This window comes from Oncorhynchus masou, unplaced genomic scaffold (genome assembly GCF_036934945.1).
Source record: "Oncorhynchus masou masou isolate Uvic2021 unplaced genomic scaffold, UVic_Omas_1.1 unplaced_scaffold_1068, whole genome shotgun sequence".
Taxonomy (NCBI): domain Eukaryota; kingdom Metazoa; phylum Chordata; class Actinopteri; order Salmoniformes; family Salmonidae; genus Oncorhynchus; species Oncorhynchus masou.
The window spans coordinates 82219-102531 of NW_027000386.1; the positions used below are offsets into that span (position 1 = coordinate 82219).

General features: G+C 47.4%; 1 protein-coding gene across 3 annotated transcripts in view; it reads left to right on the plus strand.

Moving 5' to 3' along the window:
• The window catches only part of LOC135528982 (arf-GAP with GTPase, ANK repeat and PH domain-containing protein 1), a 126765-nt gene that overhangs the window by 20395 nt on the left and 86057 nt on the right, over positions 1 to 20313 (plus strand). For 2 of the 3 annotated variants that reach the window (XM_064957947.1, XM_064957949.1), the window contains exons 3-5: positions 272 to 402; positions 3317 to 3472; positions 4059 to 4151. In XM_064957947.1, the coding sequence (XP_064814019.1) occupies positions 272 to 402; positions 3317 to 3472; positions 4059 to 4151 (380 nt within the window). The remainder of the gene's footprint in view (positions 1 to 271; positions 403 to 3316; positions 3473 to 4058; positions 4152 to 20313) is intronic. The other variant, XM_064957948.1, reaches the window with a different exon arrangement.

Consider the following 20313-nt stretch of genomic DNA (forward strand, 5'->3'; position numbering starts at 1 on the left):
GCCTGCGTCAGCATTATGAGGAATAATGGACTGTTCTGGTCTGAACCATTAGCTAGTGTTCTCTCTCTCTCTTCTCTCTCCATTTCTCACTCTTGTTCTCTCTTGTATCCATCTCTTCCTTCGATTAGTTGGTCTAGCTTTCTCTCTCTCTCTTCTCTCCATTTCTCTTTCTTTTATTCTCTTTCTTTTTTCTATTAGGTTGTCTAGGCCGCTGTGTGTCTCCGTTGGGAGAAGAGACCCTCTGAATGATGACTGTGTTGTGTTGTTGCAGTGGCCCAGAAGATCGTGGCGACCAGGAAGAAGCAGCAGCTGTCCATTGGTCCGTGCAAGTCCCTCCCCAACTCCCCTAGCCACTCCTCTGTGTGTTCTGCACAGGTGGCAGCAGCAGTACACATCAGCCAGGTAGGTCACACACACACACACACACACACACACACACACACACACACACACACACACACACACACAAATACATTTACCGACAGACACAATTTACTGACACACAAACAAAATGGCCACATTGAGGTTCTTGACTACATTCCCTTGTCCATATTTGTTCTTCCTCTCTCTTCCTCTGTCAGCGTTGTGCTGTAAGATGCTTCTCCCAGCAGCAGCAGCATCTGTCTTTTACCATGCACACACACACACACACACACACACACACCGTTTACCACCCTGTCGTGTCTTCGATCCGCACACACACACTGTTTACCACCCTGTCGTGTCTTCGATCCACGCACACACACCGTTTACCACACTGTAGTGTTTTCGATCCACAGCGCTCAGTCCCCCATCGATTTGTCATTAAGCCAGCATCATTCAGCTTGTCTCCGTATCCCAGCTCATCCCCTGAGCATCAGGGTTGTTTTCACAAAGTAGCAGTACTTTCCTGATGCAGAATGGCCCTCAGTGTGTCTTCAATGCTACCCATAATCCTCTCCCAAGCTGGGGCTCTTGTTGTACAGTAGAGTGTTAAGGAATCTAGGAGGAATGGTAGAAGTTGAGTGACACAGATCTAGTTTATGTTATTATGAAGAGGAGATGCTGTACCAGCTGTATACTAGTGTAGTGTCTGTTATAACGAAGAGGAGATACTGTACCAGCTGTATACTAGTGTAGTGTCTGTTATAACGAAGAGGAGATACTGTACCAGCTGTATACTAGTGTAGTGTCTGTTATAACGAAGAGGAGATACTGTACCAGCTGTATACTAGTGTAGTGTCTGTTATAACGAAGAGGAGATACTGTACCAGCTGTATACTAGTGTAGTGTCTGTTATTATGAAGAGGAGATACTGTACCAGCTGTATACTAGTGTAGTGTCTGTTATTACGAAGAGGAGATACTGTACCAGCTGTATACTAGTGTAGTGTCTGTTATAACGAAGAGGAGATACTGTACCAGCTGTATACTAGTGTAGTGTCTGTTATAACGAAGAGGAGATACTGTACCAGCTGTATACTAGTGTAGTGTCTGTTATAACGAAGGGGATGCTGTATACTAGTGTAGTGTCTGTTATTATGAAGGGGGATGCTGTATACTAGTGTAGTGTCTGTTATTATGAAGGGGGATGCTGTATACTAGTGTAGTGTCTGTTATTATGAAGGGGATACTGTATACTAGTGTAGTGTCCAGCTGTATACTAGTGTAGTGTCTGTTATTATGAAGGGGGTACCAGCTGTATACTAGTGTAGTGTCTGTTATTATGAAGAGGGGACCAGCTGTATACTAGTGTAGTGTCTGTTATTATGAAGGGATACTGTACCTGTATACTAGTGTAGTGTCTGTTATTATGAAGGGGGATGCTGTATACTAGTGTAGTGTCTGTTATTATGAAGGGGGATGCTGTACCAGTTGTATACTAGTGTAGTGTCTGTTATTATGAAGGGGGATGCTGTATACTAGTGTAGTGTCTGTTATTATGAAGGGGGATGCTGTATACTAGTGTAGTGTCTGTTATTATGAAGGGGGATGCTGTATACTAGTGTAGTGTCTGTTATTATGAAGGGGGATGCTGTATACTAGTGTAGTGTCTGTTATTATGAAGGGGGATGCTGTATACTAGTGTAGTGTCTGTTATTATGAAGGGGGATGCTGTATACTAGTGTAGTGTCTGTTATTATGAAGGGGGATGCTGTATACTAGTGTAGTGTCTGTTATTATGAAGGGGATGCTGTACCAGCTGTATACTAGTGTAGTGTCTGTTATAACGAAGGGGATGCTGTATACTAGTGTAGTGTCTGTTATTATGAAGGGGGATGCTGTATACTAGTGTAGTGTCTGTTATTATGAAGGGGGATGCTGTACCAGTTGTATACTAGTGTAGTGTCTGTTATTATGAAGGGGATGCTGTACCAGCTGTATACTAGTGTAGTGTCTGTTATTATGAAGGGGGGATGCTGTACCAGCTGTATACTAGTGTAGTGTCTGTTATTATGAAGGGGGATACTGTATACTAGTGTAGTGTCTGTTATTATGAAGGGGGATGCTGTATACTAGTGTAGTGTCTGTTATTATGAAGGGGGATACCAGCTGTATACTAGTGTAGTGTCTGTTATTATGAAGGGGGATGCTGTATACTAGTGTAGTGTCTGTTATTATGAAGGGGGATGCTGTATACTAGTGTAGTGTCTGTTATTATGAAGGGGGATGCTGTATACTAGTGTAGTGTCTGTTATTATGAAGGGGATGCTGTATACTAGTGTAGTGTCTGTTATTATGAAGGGGGATGCTGGGGATGCTGTTATTATGAAGGGGGATTGTATACTAGTGTAGTGTCTGTTATTATGAAGGGGATGCTGTATACTAGTGTAGTGTCTGTTATTATGAAGGGGATGCTGTATACTAGTGTAGTGTCTGTTATTATGAAGGGGGATGCTGTATACTAGTGTAGTGTCTGTTATTATGAAGGGGGATGCTGTATACTAGTGTAGTGTCTGTTATTATGAAGGGGGATGCTGTATACTAGTGTAGTGTCTGTTATTATGAAGGGGATGCTGTATACTAGTGTAGTGTCTGTTATTATGAAGGGGGATGCTGTATACTAGTGTAGTGTCTGTTATTATGAAGGGGGATGCTGTATACTAGTGTAGTGTCTGTTATTATGAAGGGGGATGCTGTATACTAGTGTAGTGTCTGTTATTATGAAGGGGGATGCTGTACCAGCTGTATGTTCAACTTTCTCTCTTTCTCACTGTCACACTTTTCTATGTTGTTCTGTCTCTTTCTCTGTTTATTCTCATCCATAATACACTCATTCTTTCTGAACTAAGTTAGTGTTACCAATACAGTACATAGACGTGTGTGTGTCTCTGTAGCAGACCAGTAATGGCGGCAGCCTGAGTGACTACTCCTCGTCAGTCCCCTCCACCCCCAGCACCAGTCAGAAGGAGCTACGCATCGACGTCCCCCAGACCACCAACACCCCCACGCCCGTCCGCAAGCAGTCCAAACGCCGCTCCAACCTCTTCACTGTGAGCCCAGATACACACACACACACACACACACACACACGCGCACACACACAGGACATCTTCTTCTTCACTGTGAGCCCAGATACACACACACACACACACACACACACACGCGCACACACACAGGACATCTTCTTCTTCACTGTGAGCCCAGATACACACACACACACACACACACACACACACTCACGCACAAGACATCTACTTCTTCACTGTTGACTATGTATTATTAGATGTTCAAACGATGGATGTTAAATACATACAAAATGATCTAAAGGACTTTTAAATGGTAAATGGCTTAGTGAGAATCTATGGGCCACAGGGAAGGTTGTATGTGACCACCTTCTAGAATGTACAGACACATGCATTATGTCCACTTCCCAGTTCCTTAGCAACTTAGAGAGAGGTCAACAACTGGGTCAAGTTGACTCATAGACACAATAATAACCCCAGTCACCTCTAGCAGCCATTAGACAAGGCCTGTTATGTGGAGACTAGAAGAGGTCTGTAATAGACCCTAGTTCAGGCTCCTCGTTCAGACAGGCCTCTGTAACCCCTACTTGTTCTCCTACCTCCTTCTCCACAGTCTCGGAAGGCCAGCGAGCCAGACAGGGACAAGAAAGGACTGGAGGGCCGAGCGGACAGCATTGGAAGCGGCCGTGCTATTCCAATTAAGCAGGTATGATCAGATCTGGCCCTCGCCTGGCCAGCCGGCTGCTACGGGTATAATTAGGGTCCGGCAGCGCCGTATTGCTGATTTCCCGGAGAACGAGGGCTGCCTGTGATCAGAGCGTGAAGCCCAGACACAGCCAGGCTCTCTCCGTTTGATGCCTTCTCCTTGATTAACAGCGAAAGCACACACTTGACATCAATTAGAGTTGGGGGTTCTCCTGGGTATTGAAATGAGATCATTAGTATAAGGAGCGGGACGGGATTTCACTCTCACTTTCTTTCACTCTCCCCTCTGCCCCCCCCCCTCCCCCACTGCCCCCATCCCTCTCTCCTTATCCAAAAACAAAGAGGGGAGAGATGGTGAGAGGGAGAAGAGGCTGAGGATGGTTAATGAAGTGCAGTCTGCTGGCTGGCATATGGTCCTCCACTTCCCTCTTCCTCTACGTGCTTTTCAAAGCCCTGCCTTTTCCTGTGAGGCTGTGTAGCAGAGCGCTTTGATAGGGGCATCGGCAGGGGGGAGGGGTATCAAACCAGAGTGCTCAAGAGCCCCCCCCCCACTGTAATTGTGGAGAAATTGTTTGAGTTGGCCTTAATTTGTCGCAAACAAGCATGGAGCGAACCACGGAGGGAAGGGGGGGGGCGCATCTCCTGTGAGCAGCTTCAACTGGAGTATAAGGAAATCAGCCAATTAGCGTGTGCTAATCACGGCCTCTCATATCAGCACGGAGGCCTCATTTGTAATCCACTAATGAACAAATTGCATCTCTGATTAGGGGCCTCCTTTCAACGACGCGCTGCATTTGTTAGCAGCGCCGCGGTAGTTGTTAGTGCCGGGGCCGTGTCGCGCAGCTCGTCGAGGGAGACCGTGTCTCTGTGGTGCTGCTGCGCAAGGAGGCCCCCGCTGGGACAGCACAGCAGAGAGCAGAGTAAATTGTCTTGTCCCCTCAATCAGGGACGACATGATGTTTACTTGTGAGATGTTTACATGTATCCCAATACTCCCCACAGGAAGGAGATATCACTTTGAAGTAGCAACAGGGTCCTGTGTTATTCCCCAGCCGTCCAGTTAGCATGGACATCATGGCCTCTGATAGTGTTGCTCCTCTCTAAACTCTGATGGGAGCCTCTCGTCAATCAGGATGGTCTATTAGGCACATAACCCAGTCTGCCATTCAGTCCTGTCTGTATGTAGACAGTATAGCAGCAGGGCTTCATGGAATTGACCTATGCATCCTATCTATGGTTAGCAGTATTTATAGTCTGCGTTGTGGCGGTAAACGGGGGAGGACGTGGAACTGGGAGGTGACTCAGAGGAGAGAGCCCAGGCACATACTCAATATGGTTATAGAGCAGCAGAACACAGCTGTGTGTGTGTGTGTGTGTGTGTGTGTGTGTGTGTGTGTGTGTGTGTGTGTGTGTGTGTGTGTGTGAAAACGACAATGACGATGTTGTGCTTTCTATGAGGATCAATGTTGAACTACTTGTCAAACATTTCTCATGTGATGAAGATGGATTGGGTGAGCTGCGACACAGTGCCAGATATGTATGTATGTTCTCCTGTCCCTGTAGAAGAGCCTCTCTCTCACTCACACGTCGTCTCTGTCTGTCTGGCAGAAGTAGAATCCTCCTGGGTCCAGCCACTCAATTTGCATAACTCCTGTCAAGTCAATTGCTGATAATGATGTACAAATGAAGAGGGCCACATACACATGTCACTGGTGGCAGATGGGAGGTGTGGCGTTAGCTGTGTGTGTGTGTGGATGAGTGTTTTAGAAAGATGACGTAGACCAACAGTCTTAAAGAACCCTCTATCATCGTATGGGTTCGGCTGTGTCCTCTGTTGAGTCGCCCATTGTTTCCCCAACATGAGACATGGTGAGCCAGGCCCGGCACGACCACACACCCTCAGCCCACCTGACAGCTGCCAGCCCCAGACAGACCGAGGTTGGAGAGTAACACGTAGCCGGTAGCGCTGCGAGGCACTGGGCCACTGCTGCTTCCCTGTTTGGAGCTGGATGTTAATTGATTTGATCATTCCCCGTGGTCTTTCCTCTTGGAGAATGTGTATCTCTGTATGTGTCTCCATCTCCCCTCCTGCCTCTGTGTTGGCTGCAGGCAGACCTGTTCCCTAATTAGACTGTGTGTGGAGACGGCAGCAGCTTCGCTACCTGCCTCCCCATTAGCACTCCGTTTCCACTCCATTTTAATGAGTGCTGATGACTCCTCCCTCCACACACCACCTCACCTGTTTCTTGTTGAACACGTTCAGACCTGGTCCACAGTCTGCTAGGACTCCATACATGCCAGCTCTCCCTCAGAGGGCTAACAGCACAACTCATTCACTGAGAGGACGTGTTCCCTGACTGGCTCGTTTTGGTTGTCCTTCCTTGTCTGTGTGTTGAACAGGGGAGGAAGGGGACAGTCTGTAGTTGAATCACTTTGGCAGATGTCTGCTTCTGTTAGGTTGGCAGAGTCGCGCGGTGGCTCCTTAAAGGTGCAGTCATAATCGGTGGTCAATTAAACACGCGATGATGATGATGAGGATGATGAGGATGATGAGGAGGATGAATGTTATTATGAATCAGTGGTGTCAACAGCAATGCTGTTGGTTTTTGGCATCAGATCTTAACATGTTGTTTAGAAACTACAGGTAAAGGGCCCTTTGCTATAAATATGGGTGACTTGTGTGAGATCATTTGGCTTCACATATGGAAGATCATTAGGGTAAACCGTAGAGAACGACAGATATGGGCTTTTAAGAGCCGATACCAATTTTTGGGGGTCAAGGACACTGATGGCTGATTATTTTAGGCCGATAATCAATCTGATGACATTGGAGCATTTTGATGAGAAATGTTCCCAGAGACAACCATGTGTGCAATAACAAATCAATTATACAACCATGCAGTCAATTTGACTTGATCAATTTAACTACCCAACAACATAAAGGTGGTAATCGTGTATTTGAATGGTCAGTCTCTTGATAACCTGGGTACATTAAGATGGCTTAGGTCTACTCATAATACAGGTGGATTCATGTTCAATAGGAGTGTATGCCTGCGTTGAGCTCGTGTTGGCTGAGTCATTTTCACAACCATTGTTTACAGACTGATTATTTCACTTATAATTCACTGTATCACAATTCCAGTGGGTCAGAAGTTTACATACATTAAGTTGACTGTGTCTTTAAACAGCTTGGAAAATTCCAGAAAATTATGTCATGTCTTTAGAAGCTTCTGTTAGGCTAATTGACATAATTAGAGTCAATTGGAGGTGTACCTGTGGATGCATTTCAAGGCCTACCTTCAAACTCAGTGCCTCTTTGCTTGACATCATGGGAAAATCAAAAGAAATCAGCCAAGACTTCAGAATCAAAATTGTAGACCTCTACAAGTCTGGTTCATCCTTGGGAGCAATTTCCAAATGCCTGAAGGTACCACGTTCATCTGTGGAAACAATAGTACGCGAGTATAAACACCATGGGACAACACAGCCGTCATACCGCTCAGGAAGGAGACACGTTCTGTCTCATAGAGATGAATGTACTTTGTTGTGAAAAGTGCAAATCAATCCCAGAACAACAGCAAAGGACCCTGTGAAGATGCAGAAGGAAACAGATACAAAAGTACCTATATCCACAGTAAAGGGAGTCTTATATCAACATAACCTGAAAGGCCGTTCAGCAAGGAAGAAGACACCGCTCCAAAACCACCATTAAAAAGACAGACTACGGTTTGCAGCTGCACATGGGGACAAAGATTGTACTTTTTGGAGAAATGTCCTCTGGTCTGATGAAGCAAAAATAGAACTGTTTGGCTATAATGACCATTGTTATGTTTGGAGGAAAAGGGGGAGGCTTTCAAGCCAAAGAACACCATCCCAACCATGAAGCATGGGGGTGGCAGCATCATGTTGTGGGGCTGCTTTGCTGTAGGATATACTGGTGAACTTCACAAAATAGATGGCATCATGAGGAATTGAAAATTATGTGGATATATTGAAGCAACATCTCAAGACATCAGTCAGGGGGTTAAAGCTTGGTCGCAAATGAGTCTTCCAAACAGACAATGACCCCAAGCATACTTCCAAAGCTGTGGCAAAATGGCTTAAGGACAACAAAGTCAAGGTATTGGAGCGGCCATCACAACGCCCTGACCTCAGTCCTATAGAACATGTCTGGGCAGAACTGAAAAGGTGTGTGTGAGCAAGGAGGCCTACAAACCTGACTCAGTTTCACCAGCTGTCAGGAAGAATGGGCCAACATTCACCCAACTTATTGTGGGAAGCTTGTGGAAGGCTACCTGAAACGTTTCACCCAAGTTAAATAATTTAGAGGCAATGCTACCAAATACTACTTGAGTTTATGTAAATTTCCGACCCACTGGGAATGTGATGAAAGAAAAAAATTTAAAAAGCTGAAATAAATCACTCTCTACTATTATTCTGACATTTCACATTCTTAAAATAAAGTGGTGATTCAAACTGACCTAAGACGGTGTAATTTTTACTCTGATTAAATGTCAGGAATTGTGAATAACAGAGTTTAAATTTACTTGGTTAAGGTGTATTTTTATTTAGTCCCATTTTATTTTGGCACTGTTCTTATGTCAGAAGATTTTAGAGTGATAACTAACTAGCAAAGGTAGCTCTCTGCTTAATATCGTTGATGAACTTACCTAGCAAGCAAGCTATCTGTATGAGGTTTTGTTTATGCTGCAGACTGTATGGACATTGTTTTGCCTAACAGCAAATGAATGAACACTTTCAAAATGTTTACATTCTGTGTGTCATTGTTAAAGTGTTGTAAATGCAGCATGAGTGGGTCGCTACCCAGCAGCATAGAGGTTCCTCAAGGACAGGCGAACTAGCAATGAGTGGCGCCGACTAGCAGGAGAAGCAAGTGCGCTCAGGCTGTAAGGGGAAAATCGGCTTTGCGGATGATCGTCGTTCTCTAAACAGATACGTGAATGTGTGTGTTTGCATGAATTGCGTTGGTGTGTGTGTTCTTGGAGCTCTCTCCCAGGACTACTGACTCCCCAGTGTAGTTTATTTTCTGTTAGCCCAGATCTCATTAGGATGGGCTGTTGTTCTGACTCCCCCTCAAGGTGACTAGAGTTTGTGTGTGGTGTGTGCGCACGATAAAGGCTGTGGAAGGAAGAAGATGCCTTCATTAGTTAGATGGTGCTCATTAAAACCTAACACACTGCTCGCCTGGCCAAGCTAGGAGTTTTCAGCACACTGGACTTTTATTAAGAGGATGGGGTGGACTCCCACTCTGCAGCAATTAGACAACCCAAAGCCCCAGAGGTCCAGCTTTTCTCACACACGCATACATACACACACACACACACACACACACACACACACACATACTGCGCTGAGTGTGGGTGTGACAGGGTCAGACGTGTCACCTAGCTACACTCGTCAGGCTGTCGTGGGTCCCTCAAAACATGGCCTCCACTGTGGTATTTAACTGTGCAGACGCTCTTCTGCGAGACTTGTGACTTCAGTACCTCATGGGATGTTTGTCTACAGCTGTATTGCTGTTTGGAACTTTTAGAATGTTGTTTTCTGTTCTAGGTCCCGTGTGACTCAGTTGGTAGAGCATGGCTCTTGCAACGCCAAGGTTGTGGGTTCAATTCCCACAAGGGAGCAGTACGGGGGAAAAGTATAAAAATGTCTGCACTCACTACTGTAAGTCGCTCTGGATAAGAGTGTCTGATAAATTACTCAAATGTAACAAAAAGGATGAATGTAGCAGGGTCATGATGGGGTCAGTGACTGCTGCTATTATCGGGTATTTTACCCAGGATGCAACATGGCCATTCTTTAAAAGGCGAGCAGACATCGGCAGCTTTGTTTACAGACGTTGTTTACGGTGGCGTCTCTGCGGACATCTGCTCCACGCTCCTAATTAGCCCATAATTACCGAAGAGATAGACACTCGCTTCGCCAACACGTCTCTTTCAAATGAGTTTACTGTTGACTTCGACACCGGGGCTGTTGGCCTAGACAGAGGGGCATGGAGCAGCAATAGGAGGTAGAGAAGGTTAAGATGCGGTGCCTGGTTCATCCTAATAGTGAAATGTGGTCTTCCACAGCTTCGTAGGCCAACTCATGTCATCTTGACATTCAATAGTAATTTGTCCGTCCCATCTACGTGTTAGCATACATGTCTGAATGCATATTCCTCTTTTATTTGGCCCTAAATACTTTCTTCCCCATTACAACTTCTCACAGGTTTGAGTTCAGATTTTTTTTGTTCATGTTTCAAATGAGTCCAAAAGCATTGACGCGTGTGGTTGGGGTTGGCTCCCTTTGTGAGGAGCTGATTAGTATCATGGTAGTAATTGCCTATAGTTGTAGAGAGTGGTGTAACATTAGATGAGCACAGGGCTGGGTGGTTTTGACAGTCTCCCCCTCTGCCTCCTCCCCTCTGAGGCCTAGTTCCTCTTAGTAAGGAGTTAAATTGGATGGTTAATTCGGCTGTTATTTACCCTGTAATTCATTAGTTTCGCCCTGCCATTGGCAGCGGGCAGGCTGTAATTTCACGCTTGGCAATAAAAGATGTCTCATAATCTGCTTCATTTAGCAGCCAAAGAATTTAATGAAATTAACGGCGTCTCCTAATTAAGACGGTGAATATTAAAGACCTGCTATCAAGGCCCTGTAACGAGTGGCGACGCGATCCGCCTTCCGCTGGATTGGGAAAATATCATTTCCCAGGGAAAAGGTTGTCGCCGTGACGACCGCTCGGAGCTATTTTGGCCATGATGACATTTTTGTCATGCACACTAACCCCTGGAAATGAGATTTGAGGGGGTTGGTGGGTGGAGGGGGTTGTTCTTTTTAGTTTTGGAGAAATAATTAAATGAGAAGCACACCGGCATCAATCAGAGAAGCGTGGTGGCTTTTAGATTGTGTGATGGTTCTGATCCAGTTACAGTATTCTCTACTGAGCAGTAGACTTTCTGATTGATACAGAGTTGTTCTGTCTGAACACACTGGGACTCAAGTGTCCCAATGGTGACTTTGTTGGTTTATGGTGCATTTTGTTTGTGTCTGTGTGTCTGTTTCTGTATGCTAGACCTGATTCCCTCACTGATGGCAGTATCAGTCTTGGATTCGTTGTCTGTTTCTACCCATCCTGTTGAGAAAGAAGTCTCTCTCTACAGAGCTTCTTTAACAAGACTGATTAGACAAAAGAAAAATAGTCTTTGACCCCAGGGGCTTCTTTTAACTCGTTCAGGAAAGGAAAGAACGAGTGTGTTTCTTTTCCACATCCTATCTTTTCCATCCATCCACCCTCTCTCTCTCTGTCAGAAACGGTAGCAGGGCGAGAGAGGCTTTATCTGCTAATGAATTGAGACTGCTGAAGTAAGGTTTGGATAATTGAGTTTCTAATTAATTACCCAGAACTCTTATCAGATAAATCAGTTGCTAGGCTACATCTCAAATGGCACCCTTTTCCCTACATAGTGCTCTGCTTTTGATAATAGCCCTATGGGCCCTGGTCAAAAGTAGTGCACTATTTCGGGTTCATTTTTAGATGTAACCAGGGATAGAGGAAGCATTCTCTTCTTCGTTGATATTTTATTTGATCTTGTTTTCACTGCTCCTCGCCCTGCTATGCTCCCCTGGGCCTGCCCTTTCCTGTCCTTGCCTCATCTACGCTGACCTTGTCATAAATGCCATGATAGTGTGTGTGTGTGTGTGTGTGTGTGTGTGTGTGTGTGTGTGTGTGTGTGTGTGTGTGTGTGTGTGTGTGTGTGTGTGTGTGTGTGTGTGTGTGTGTGGTGTGTGTGTGTGTGTTTGTTCACCTGCAACCGCCCGACTGTGATGAGGTGAAAGTCTGAGGCCCGAACCTACCTGCTAATATAGGGAATGCACTGTAGGCTACAGTCCGAGATGGCAGAATGATTTTTGACAGGGGGCGTGATTTGGATATGTTTCTGCTTATAATTTCTGACATTTTGGTAGGCTATTTGTTGGTCACCTTCTCTGTAATTAGATACAGGCAGCTTCTCCTCTGTCATACTGTATGTGGCCTAGAAGACTACATAAACCCTTCTCTGTAATTAGATACAGGCAGCTTCTCCTCTGTCATACTGTATGTGGCCCTAGAAGACTACATAAACCCTTCTCTGTAATTAGATACAGGCAGCTTCTCCTCTGTCATACTGTATGTGGCCCTAGAAGACTACATAAACCCTTCTCTGTAATTAGATACAGGCAGCTTCTCCTCTGTCATACTGTATGTGACCCAGAAGACTACATAAACCCTTCTCTGTAATTAGATACAGGCAGCTTCTCCTCTGTCATACTGTATGTGGCCCTAGAAGACTACATAAACCCTTCTCTGTAATTAGATACAGGCAGCTTCTCCTCTGTCATACTGTATGTGACCCTAGAAGACTACATAAACCCTTCTCTGTAATTAGATACAGGCAGCTTCTCCTCTGTCATACTGTATGTGGCCTAGAAGACTACATAAACCCTTCTCTGTAATTAGATACAGGCAGCTTCTCCTCTGTCATACTGTATGTGGCCCTAGACAACTATATAAACCCTTCTCTGTAATTAGATACAGGCAGCTTCTCCTCTGTCATACTGTATGTGACCCTAGAAGACTACATAAACCCTTCTCTGTAATTAGATACAGGCAGCTTCTCCTCTGTCATACTGTATGTGGCCTAGAAGACTACATAAACCCTTCTCTGTAATTAGATACAGGCAGCTTCTCCTCTGTCATACTGTATGTGACCCTAGAAGACTACATAAACCCTTCTCTGTAATTAGATACAGGCAGCTTCTCCTCTGTCATACTGTATGTGGACTACATAAACCCCTAGAAGACTACTGTATAAACCCTTCTCTGTAATTAGATACAGGCAGCTTCTCCTCTGTCATACTGTATGCCCTGGACTACATAAACCCTTCTCTGTAATTAGATACAAGTCATACTGTATGTGGCCCTAGAAGACTACATAAACCCTTCTCTGTAATTAGATACAGGCAGCTTCTCCTCTGTCATACTGTATGTGACCCTAGAAGACTACATAAACCCTTCTCTGTAATTAGATACAGGCAGCTTCTCCTCTGTCATACTGTATGATACAGGCAGCTTCTCCTCTGTCCTAGAAGACTACATAAACCCTTCTCTGTAATTAGATACAGGCAGACTATATAAACCCTTTCTGTAATTAGATCCTCTGTCATACTGTATGTGACCCTAGAAGACTACATAAACCCTTCTCTGTAATTAGATACAGGCAGCTTCTCCTCTGTCATACTGTATGTGGCCCTAGAAGACTACATAAACCCTTCTCTGTAATTAGATACAGGCAGCTTCTCCTCTGTCATACTGTATGTGGCCCTAGAAGACTACATAAACCCTTCTCTGTAATTAGATACAGGCAGCTTCTCCTCTGTCATACTGTATGTGGCCCTAGAAGACTACATAAACCCTTCTCTGTAATTAGATACAGGCAGCTTCTCCTCTGTCATACTGTATGTGGCCTAGAAGACTACATAAACCCTTCTCTGTAATTAGATACAGGCAGCTTCTCCTCTGCAGAATGTCATAAACCCTTCTCTGTAATTAGGAGGAATGCTTCTGTCTATTTGGCATCTGTAATTAGATACAAAGTTGAACTCTGCAGCAGTTAATATTAAGGCTAAATGTAGGAGATGGTCTATTTATAGTCCTACAGTCAGTGTCCACATTTCAGTGTCCATTTAACCCATCTGAGCAGTAGGCTACAGTTCCCTTGATGTGCCATAGGCTTTTTGACGTTCCCGTTTTGTGACAGTCGAATTTGAATAGCGCCTCACAGTCATCACACAAAACATAACAGAACAATCACAATAAAACCAAATGTAGCCTATAAACTGCACAAGAAGTATACATTTGAGTGATTTTTTTCAAGGTTTTGTTTCCTCTTTATTCACCCCACCCACCTGCCCTTCATTATCACAGTATTTCATGGCCCTAAACCCGACTGTGGGATATGAGTCAAGCCAGCATCAGTATTGTGTCAGCAATTCTCTCATGCCCATGTGTGGGTGTTTACCTACTTATGACAGTTTATTTAAAAAATATATTATTTAACTAGGCAAGTCAGTTAAGAACAAATTCTTATTTACAATGACGGCCTACCAGAAGGCCTCCTGCGGGGGCGGGGGCCTGGGATTAAAATAAATGAATACAATATAAATATAGGACAAAGCACACATCACAACAAGAGAGACATTATTATCTGCATGGGGGCAGATTCCATCATGGGCATTGCACCGTAGTAGCAATCTTTCCCACTTCCTCATTCAGCCTGTCTGTTAATGCCTTCTCTTAGAGTCAGACAAACCAGGTCCATTCTCTCCCCTATGTCCCATTGATCAGGGTTATAGGGACATCACCATATCCTGGCCTGTATTCACACCACTGTCCTGCCCAGTGATGATTAATGACCGGTGGTGTGGTTTGGCTGGCAGAGTGGACATCTCTGGCCAGATGGCCAACGCGATAGAGGAGTATTCGAACAGAGCATTTCATAGAGGCATCACTCAAGACAAGCCTTCGCCAGCCCTGAGCCCTCCAAGCACCTCTTGACAGCCCCCAAGACAGGAGTTGCCTGTTTGGGAATGACACCCTTAATTTAGGCTCCTGTTCTCCAGGGACACCCAAGAACAATGGGCCCCACCAGATCCCCCGGGGAGAGATGGAGCCTCTCAGGAGATGGGGCCTCCCCCCTATCACCCAACTGGGCCGGCTGTCAGTCCCGTCAAGGGTCCAAGGGAGGGTCTATTGTCTGGGGGGTGATGGTGATTAGGGAGTTGATTAGTGTGTTTCAATAGAAAGGAAATGAACCAGGGGAAAGTTCTCTCCTTGTCAGACTGTTTGTTTACAACTGAACGGCTCCACTGGCAGGTCTGCCTTGAGAGCTTGGACAATTACACCTTTAATAGTGCAGACCACATGAGGGTGGCTATCGGAGGCAAAGAGAGGGAGGTTTTGGAATGTTGATTGTTTTCTACATCACCATGTTGGACCTGAGTAAAATAAAATACACGCCTGTTTGTTGCAGTAACAGTTGTTGTGGTTCGAACGTGAACCGTTGAACTGTTATATTGAATGAATAATTGCGCCCTTGCTGCACGTTTTGAGGAAGCTTTTCCTCACAAAAAGGAATGAAGGGCATCATCTCCTCAGCCCCCCAGGGCGGTCGACCTTTTCCTAAGCACTACCCACAATACTTCAGTGCCTCTGTAGGAAGTGTCTCCGTAGCAACGAGGAAGACAAAGAGTATATCTGGGATGTATTTATTTCCTCCATTTATTCCTGTGCGTTGCGATCGGAAGACCTTGTGAGCTGTCAAGTCCCCCGGAGGTGAAACAGAGGAACCGTGTGTGTCACTAGTGGACCGGGGAAGTTGAATAATGAAAGATATTACCAATCCGGAGGGTCGACGTGCCGTCCAATTAGCCTTCCCCTGCAAACTGATCGCTTGTCATCTCCACGATGGATGGCTGAAATGAATATGCACACTTCTATCACAAACAGGGCCACACACAGAAGAAATATTGGCCACCTAGTTCACTCCCCAGTCTGACGCTGGGCCACCTAGTTCACTCCCCAGTCTGACGCTGGGCCACCTAGTTCACTCCCCAGTCTGACGCTGGGCCACCTAGTTCACTCCCCAGTCTGACGCTTGGCCACCTAGTTCACTCCCCAGTCTGACGCTTGGCCACCTAGTTCACTCCCCAGTCTGACGCTTGGCCACCTAGTTCACTCCCCAGTCTGACGCTTGGCCACCTAGTTCACTCCCCAGTCTGACGCTTGGCCACCTAGTTCACTCCCCAGTCTGACGCTGGGCCACCTAGTTCACTCCCCAGTCTGACTCCCCTTGGCCACCTAGTTCACTCCCCAGTCTGACGCTTGGCCACCTAGTTCACTCCCCAGTCTGTGACGCTTGGCCACCTAGTTCACTCCCCAGTCTGGCGCTTGGCCACCTAGTTCACTCCCCAGTCTGACGCGGGGCCACCTAGTTCACTCCCCAGTCTGACGCGGGGCCACCTAGTTCACTCCCCAGTCTGACGCTTGGCCACCTAGTTCACTCCCCAGTCTGACGCTTGGCCACCTAGTTCACTCCCCAGTCTGACGCTTGGCCACCTAGTTCACTCCCCAGTCTGACGCTTGGCCACCTAGTTCACTCCCCAGTCTGACGCTTGGCCACCTAGTTCACTCCCCAGTCTGACGCTTGGCCACCTAGTTCACTCCCCAGTCTGTGACGCTTGGCCACCTAGTTCACTCCCCAGTCTGACGCTTGGCCACCTAGTTCACTCCCCAGTCTGTGACGCTTGGTCACCTAGTTCACTCCCCAGTCTGACGCTTGGCCACCTCGTTCACTCCCCAGTCTCCCCAGTGACGCTTGGCCACCTAGTTCACTCCCCAGTCTGACGCTGGCCACCTAGTTCACTCCCCAGTCTGACGCTTGGCCACCTAGTTCACTCCCCAGTCTGACGCTTGGCCACCTAGTTCACTCCCCAGTCTGACGCGGGGCCACCTAGTTCACTCCCCAGTCTGACGCTTGGCCACCTAGTTCACTCCCCAGTCTGACGCTTGGCCACCTAGTTCACTCCCCAGTCTGACGCTTGGCCACCTAGTTCACTCCCCAGTCTGACGCTTGGCCACCTAGTTCACTCCCCAGTCTGACGCTTGGCCACCTAGTTCACTCCCCAGTCTGACGCTTGGCCACCTAGTTCACTCCCCAGTCTGACGCTTGGCCACCTAGTTCACTCCCCAGTCTGACGCTTGGCCACCTAGTTCACTCCCCAGTCTGACGCTTGGCCACCTAGTTCACTCCCCAGTCTGACGCTTGGCCACCTAGTTCACTCCCCAGTCTGACGCTTGGCCACCTAGTTCACTCCCCAGTCTGACGCTTGGCCACCTAGTTCACTCCCCAGTCTGACGCTTGGCCACCTAGTTCACTCCCCAGTCTGGCCACCTAGTTCACTCCCCAGTCTGACGCTTGGCCACCTAGTTCACTCCCCAGTCTGTGACGCTGGGCCACCTAGTTCACTCCCCAGTCTGACGCTTGGCCACCTAGTTCACTCCCCAGTCTGACGCTTGGCCACCTAGTTCACTCCCCAGTCTGACGCTTGGCCACCTAGTTCACTCCCCAGTCTGACGCTGGGCCACCTAGTTCACTCCCCAGTCTGACGCTTGGCCACCTAGTTCACTCCCCAGTCTGACGCTTGGCCACCTAGTTCACTCCCCAGTCTGACGCTTGGCCACCTAGTTCACTCCCCAGTCTGACGCTTGGCCACCTAGTTCACTCCCCAGTCTGACGCTGACGCAGTCTTGGCCACCTAGTTCACTCCCCAGTCTGACGCTTGGCCACCTAGTTCACTCCCCAGTCTGACGCTTGGCCACCTAGTTCACTCCCCAGTCTGACGCTTGGCCACCTAGTTCACTCCCCAGTCTGACGCCACCTAGGGCCACCAGTTCACTCCCCAGTCTGACGCTTGGCCACCTAGTTCACTCCCCAGTCTGACGCTTGGCCACCTAGTTCACTCCCCAGTCTGACGCTTGGCCACCTAGTTCACTCCCCAGTCTGACGCTTGGCCACCTAGTTCACTCCCCAGTCTGATGCTTGGCCACCTAGTTCACTCCCCAGTCTGACGCTTGGCCACCTAGTTCACTCCCCAGTCTGACGCTTGGCCACCACTCTCTCACTCTACACCCCAAATCACAGGACTATCAGCTTGTACCTTTGGAAGTTGAGATCTGAGTTGAGATGTGAAGCCATAACGGCCCTGATATGATTGTCTCTTTTTAATAGTGATTCAACAGTGGTTGTTGTGACACCAACACACTGAGAGGAGGAACTGAGAAAGAAACTGCATCTCTATGCAAATACACAGTATATCAAATCCATATGATATCCTGCTCAGTTCAACATGGACCTGACTGCCTCTCTATTATGCCAGGAATCAGTCTGTACTGCAGAGTAGAGCTGCTTATTGGCCAGACCTCGTTGCTGTACTGTCTGTCGCTAGCTGCTCCTGTCTGTCGCTAGCTGCTCCTGTCTGTCGCTAGCTGCTCCTGTCTGTCGCTAGCTGCTCCTGTCTGTCGCTAGCTGCTCCTGTCTGTCGCTAGCTGCTCCTGTCTGTCGCTAGCTGCTCCTGTCTGTCGCTAGCTGCTCCTGTCTGTCGCTAGCTGCTCCCATTGCAGAGCCCTTTTTTCATTGACAAGTGTGTTTTCAGGCACCCAGTTATGAGATATGCAGTCATTCCCAGGCGAAGTCGTTGATTCCTCTGCTTCCTCCTTTGTCCAAGCCAAGGGACACGACGAGGCCTTAATGAAATGTGAACAACGCCAGAGACACGGAAAGCAGGACTCTGTCTATCAAAGCACCCGGCTGTCCATCTCTCTCTCTCTCGTCCATATCTCCCCCCTCCACCCCCCGTTGCGTGCTAGTTAGTCTTTATCCCCTCATTCTCCTCTGCTGCCCGACTCTATTAATATCTCCCTGTCTGTGGGTGTTAACACCGCGTTAATGTGTTACAGGTCCAGTGAAGTGACACGCGCAGCAGTCCGGCTGTAATTGCTAATCAGCGGACAGTTATATCCCTCTCTTGCCTAATGAATTTGGCTGAAATGCAGCGTGGGAGGGCAGCCGCCCTGAAGGGCCAGTCAGCCACAGCTGATGTGTGGAGGAGAGAGGAGAGAGAAGGATGTTAACAGTCTTGGGTCGGCGCTAATGTGCCCGAAGAACACTTCACTTTTTTCCGTCCGTTCGCTCGATACTTCTTGCTCACCACTGCTGGTTATGTTTCCGTCTCTCTCCCTCCAGTGTGTATATGGTCTCTTAGTTTAAGTGGTTTTCCTATCTGCTAAGGATCTTTGTTTCTCTGGTCAGGGAGTGTCACAGAAATGTAGTGGGGAGGGATCACATGTTGTTTCTTTATTGTAAACGTGATTTCAGCATGGTGACGGCATTGAGTTGCAGCCCGTGGCATTCTATATGGTCTCCCTGTCTCAAGAGATTCTAGTTCCAGAAATCAGGGATACCACACGTCAATCCCATTCACCACCTATTGACAATGTGTCTTGTATTGGAAGATGAGATATGTGTTGTAAATTCAGTGATGACTACAGTAGATACTAGAGCGGTGGTTCCCAAAACCTTTTTCCTTCATGCCCCACCAGCTGAGGTGTCTTTTGAGTCACGCCCCACCAGCTGAGGTGTCTTTTGAGTCACGCCCCACCAGCTGAGGTGTCTTTTGAGTCACGCCCCACCAGCTGAGGTGTCTTTTGAGTCACGCCCCACCAGCTGAGGTGTCTTTTGAGTCACGCCCCACCAGCTGAGGTGTCTTTTGAGCCCCACCAGCCCACCAGCTGAGGTGTCTTTTGAGTCACGCCCCACCAGCTTAGGTGTCTTTTGAGTCACGTCCCACCAGCTGAGGTGTCTTTTCAGTCACGCCCCACCAGCTGAGGTGTCTTTTCAGTCACGCCCCACCAGCTGAGGTGTCTTTTGAGTCAGGACCCACCAGCTGAGGTGTCTTTTGAGTCAGGACCCACCAGCTGAGGTGTCTTTTGAGTCAGGACCCACCAGCTGAGGTGTCTTTTGAGTCAGGACCCACCAGCTGAGGTGTCTTTTGAGTCAGGACCCACCAGCTGAGGTGTCTTTTGAGTCAGGACCCACCAGCTGAGGTGTCTTTTGAGTCAGGACCCACCAGCTGAGGTGTCTTTTGAGTCAGGACCCACCAGCTGAGGTGTCTTTTGAGTCAGGACCCACCAGCTGAGGTGTCTTTTGAGTCAGGACCCACCAGCTGAGGTGTCTTTTGAGTCACGACCCACCAGCTGAGGTGTCTTTTGAGTCATGTCCCACCAGCTGAGGTGTCTTTTGAGTCAGGACCCACCAGCTGAGGTGTCTTTTGAGTCACGACCCACCAGCTGAGGTGTCTTTTGAGTCATGTCCCACCAGCTGAGGTGTCTTTTTTGAGGTGTCAGGACCCACCAGCTGAGGTGTCTTTTGAGTCATGTCCCACCAGCTGAGGTGTCTTTTGAGTCATGTCCCACCAGCTGAGGTGTCTTTTGAGTCATGTCCCACCAGCTGAGGTGTCTTTTGAGTCAGGACCCATCAAAAGTGTTGAGTGGTGAAAAC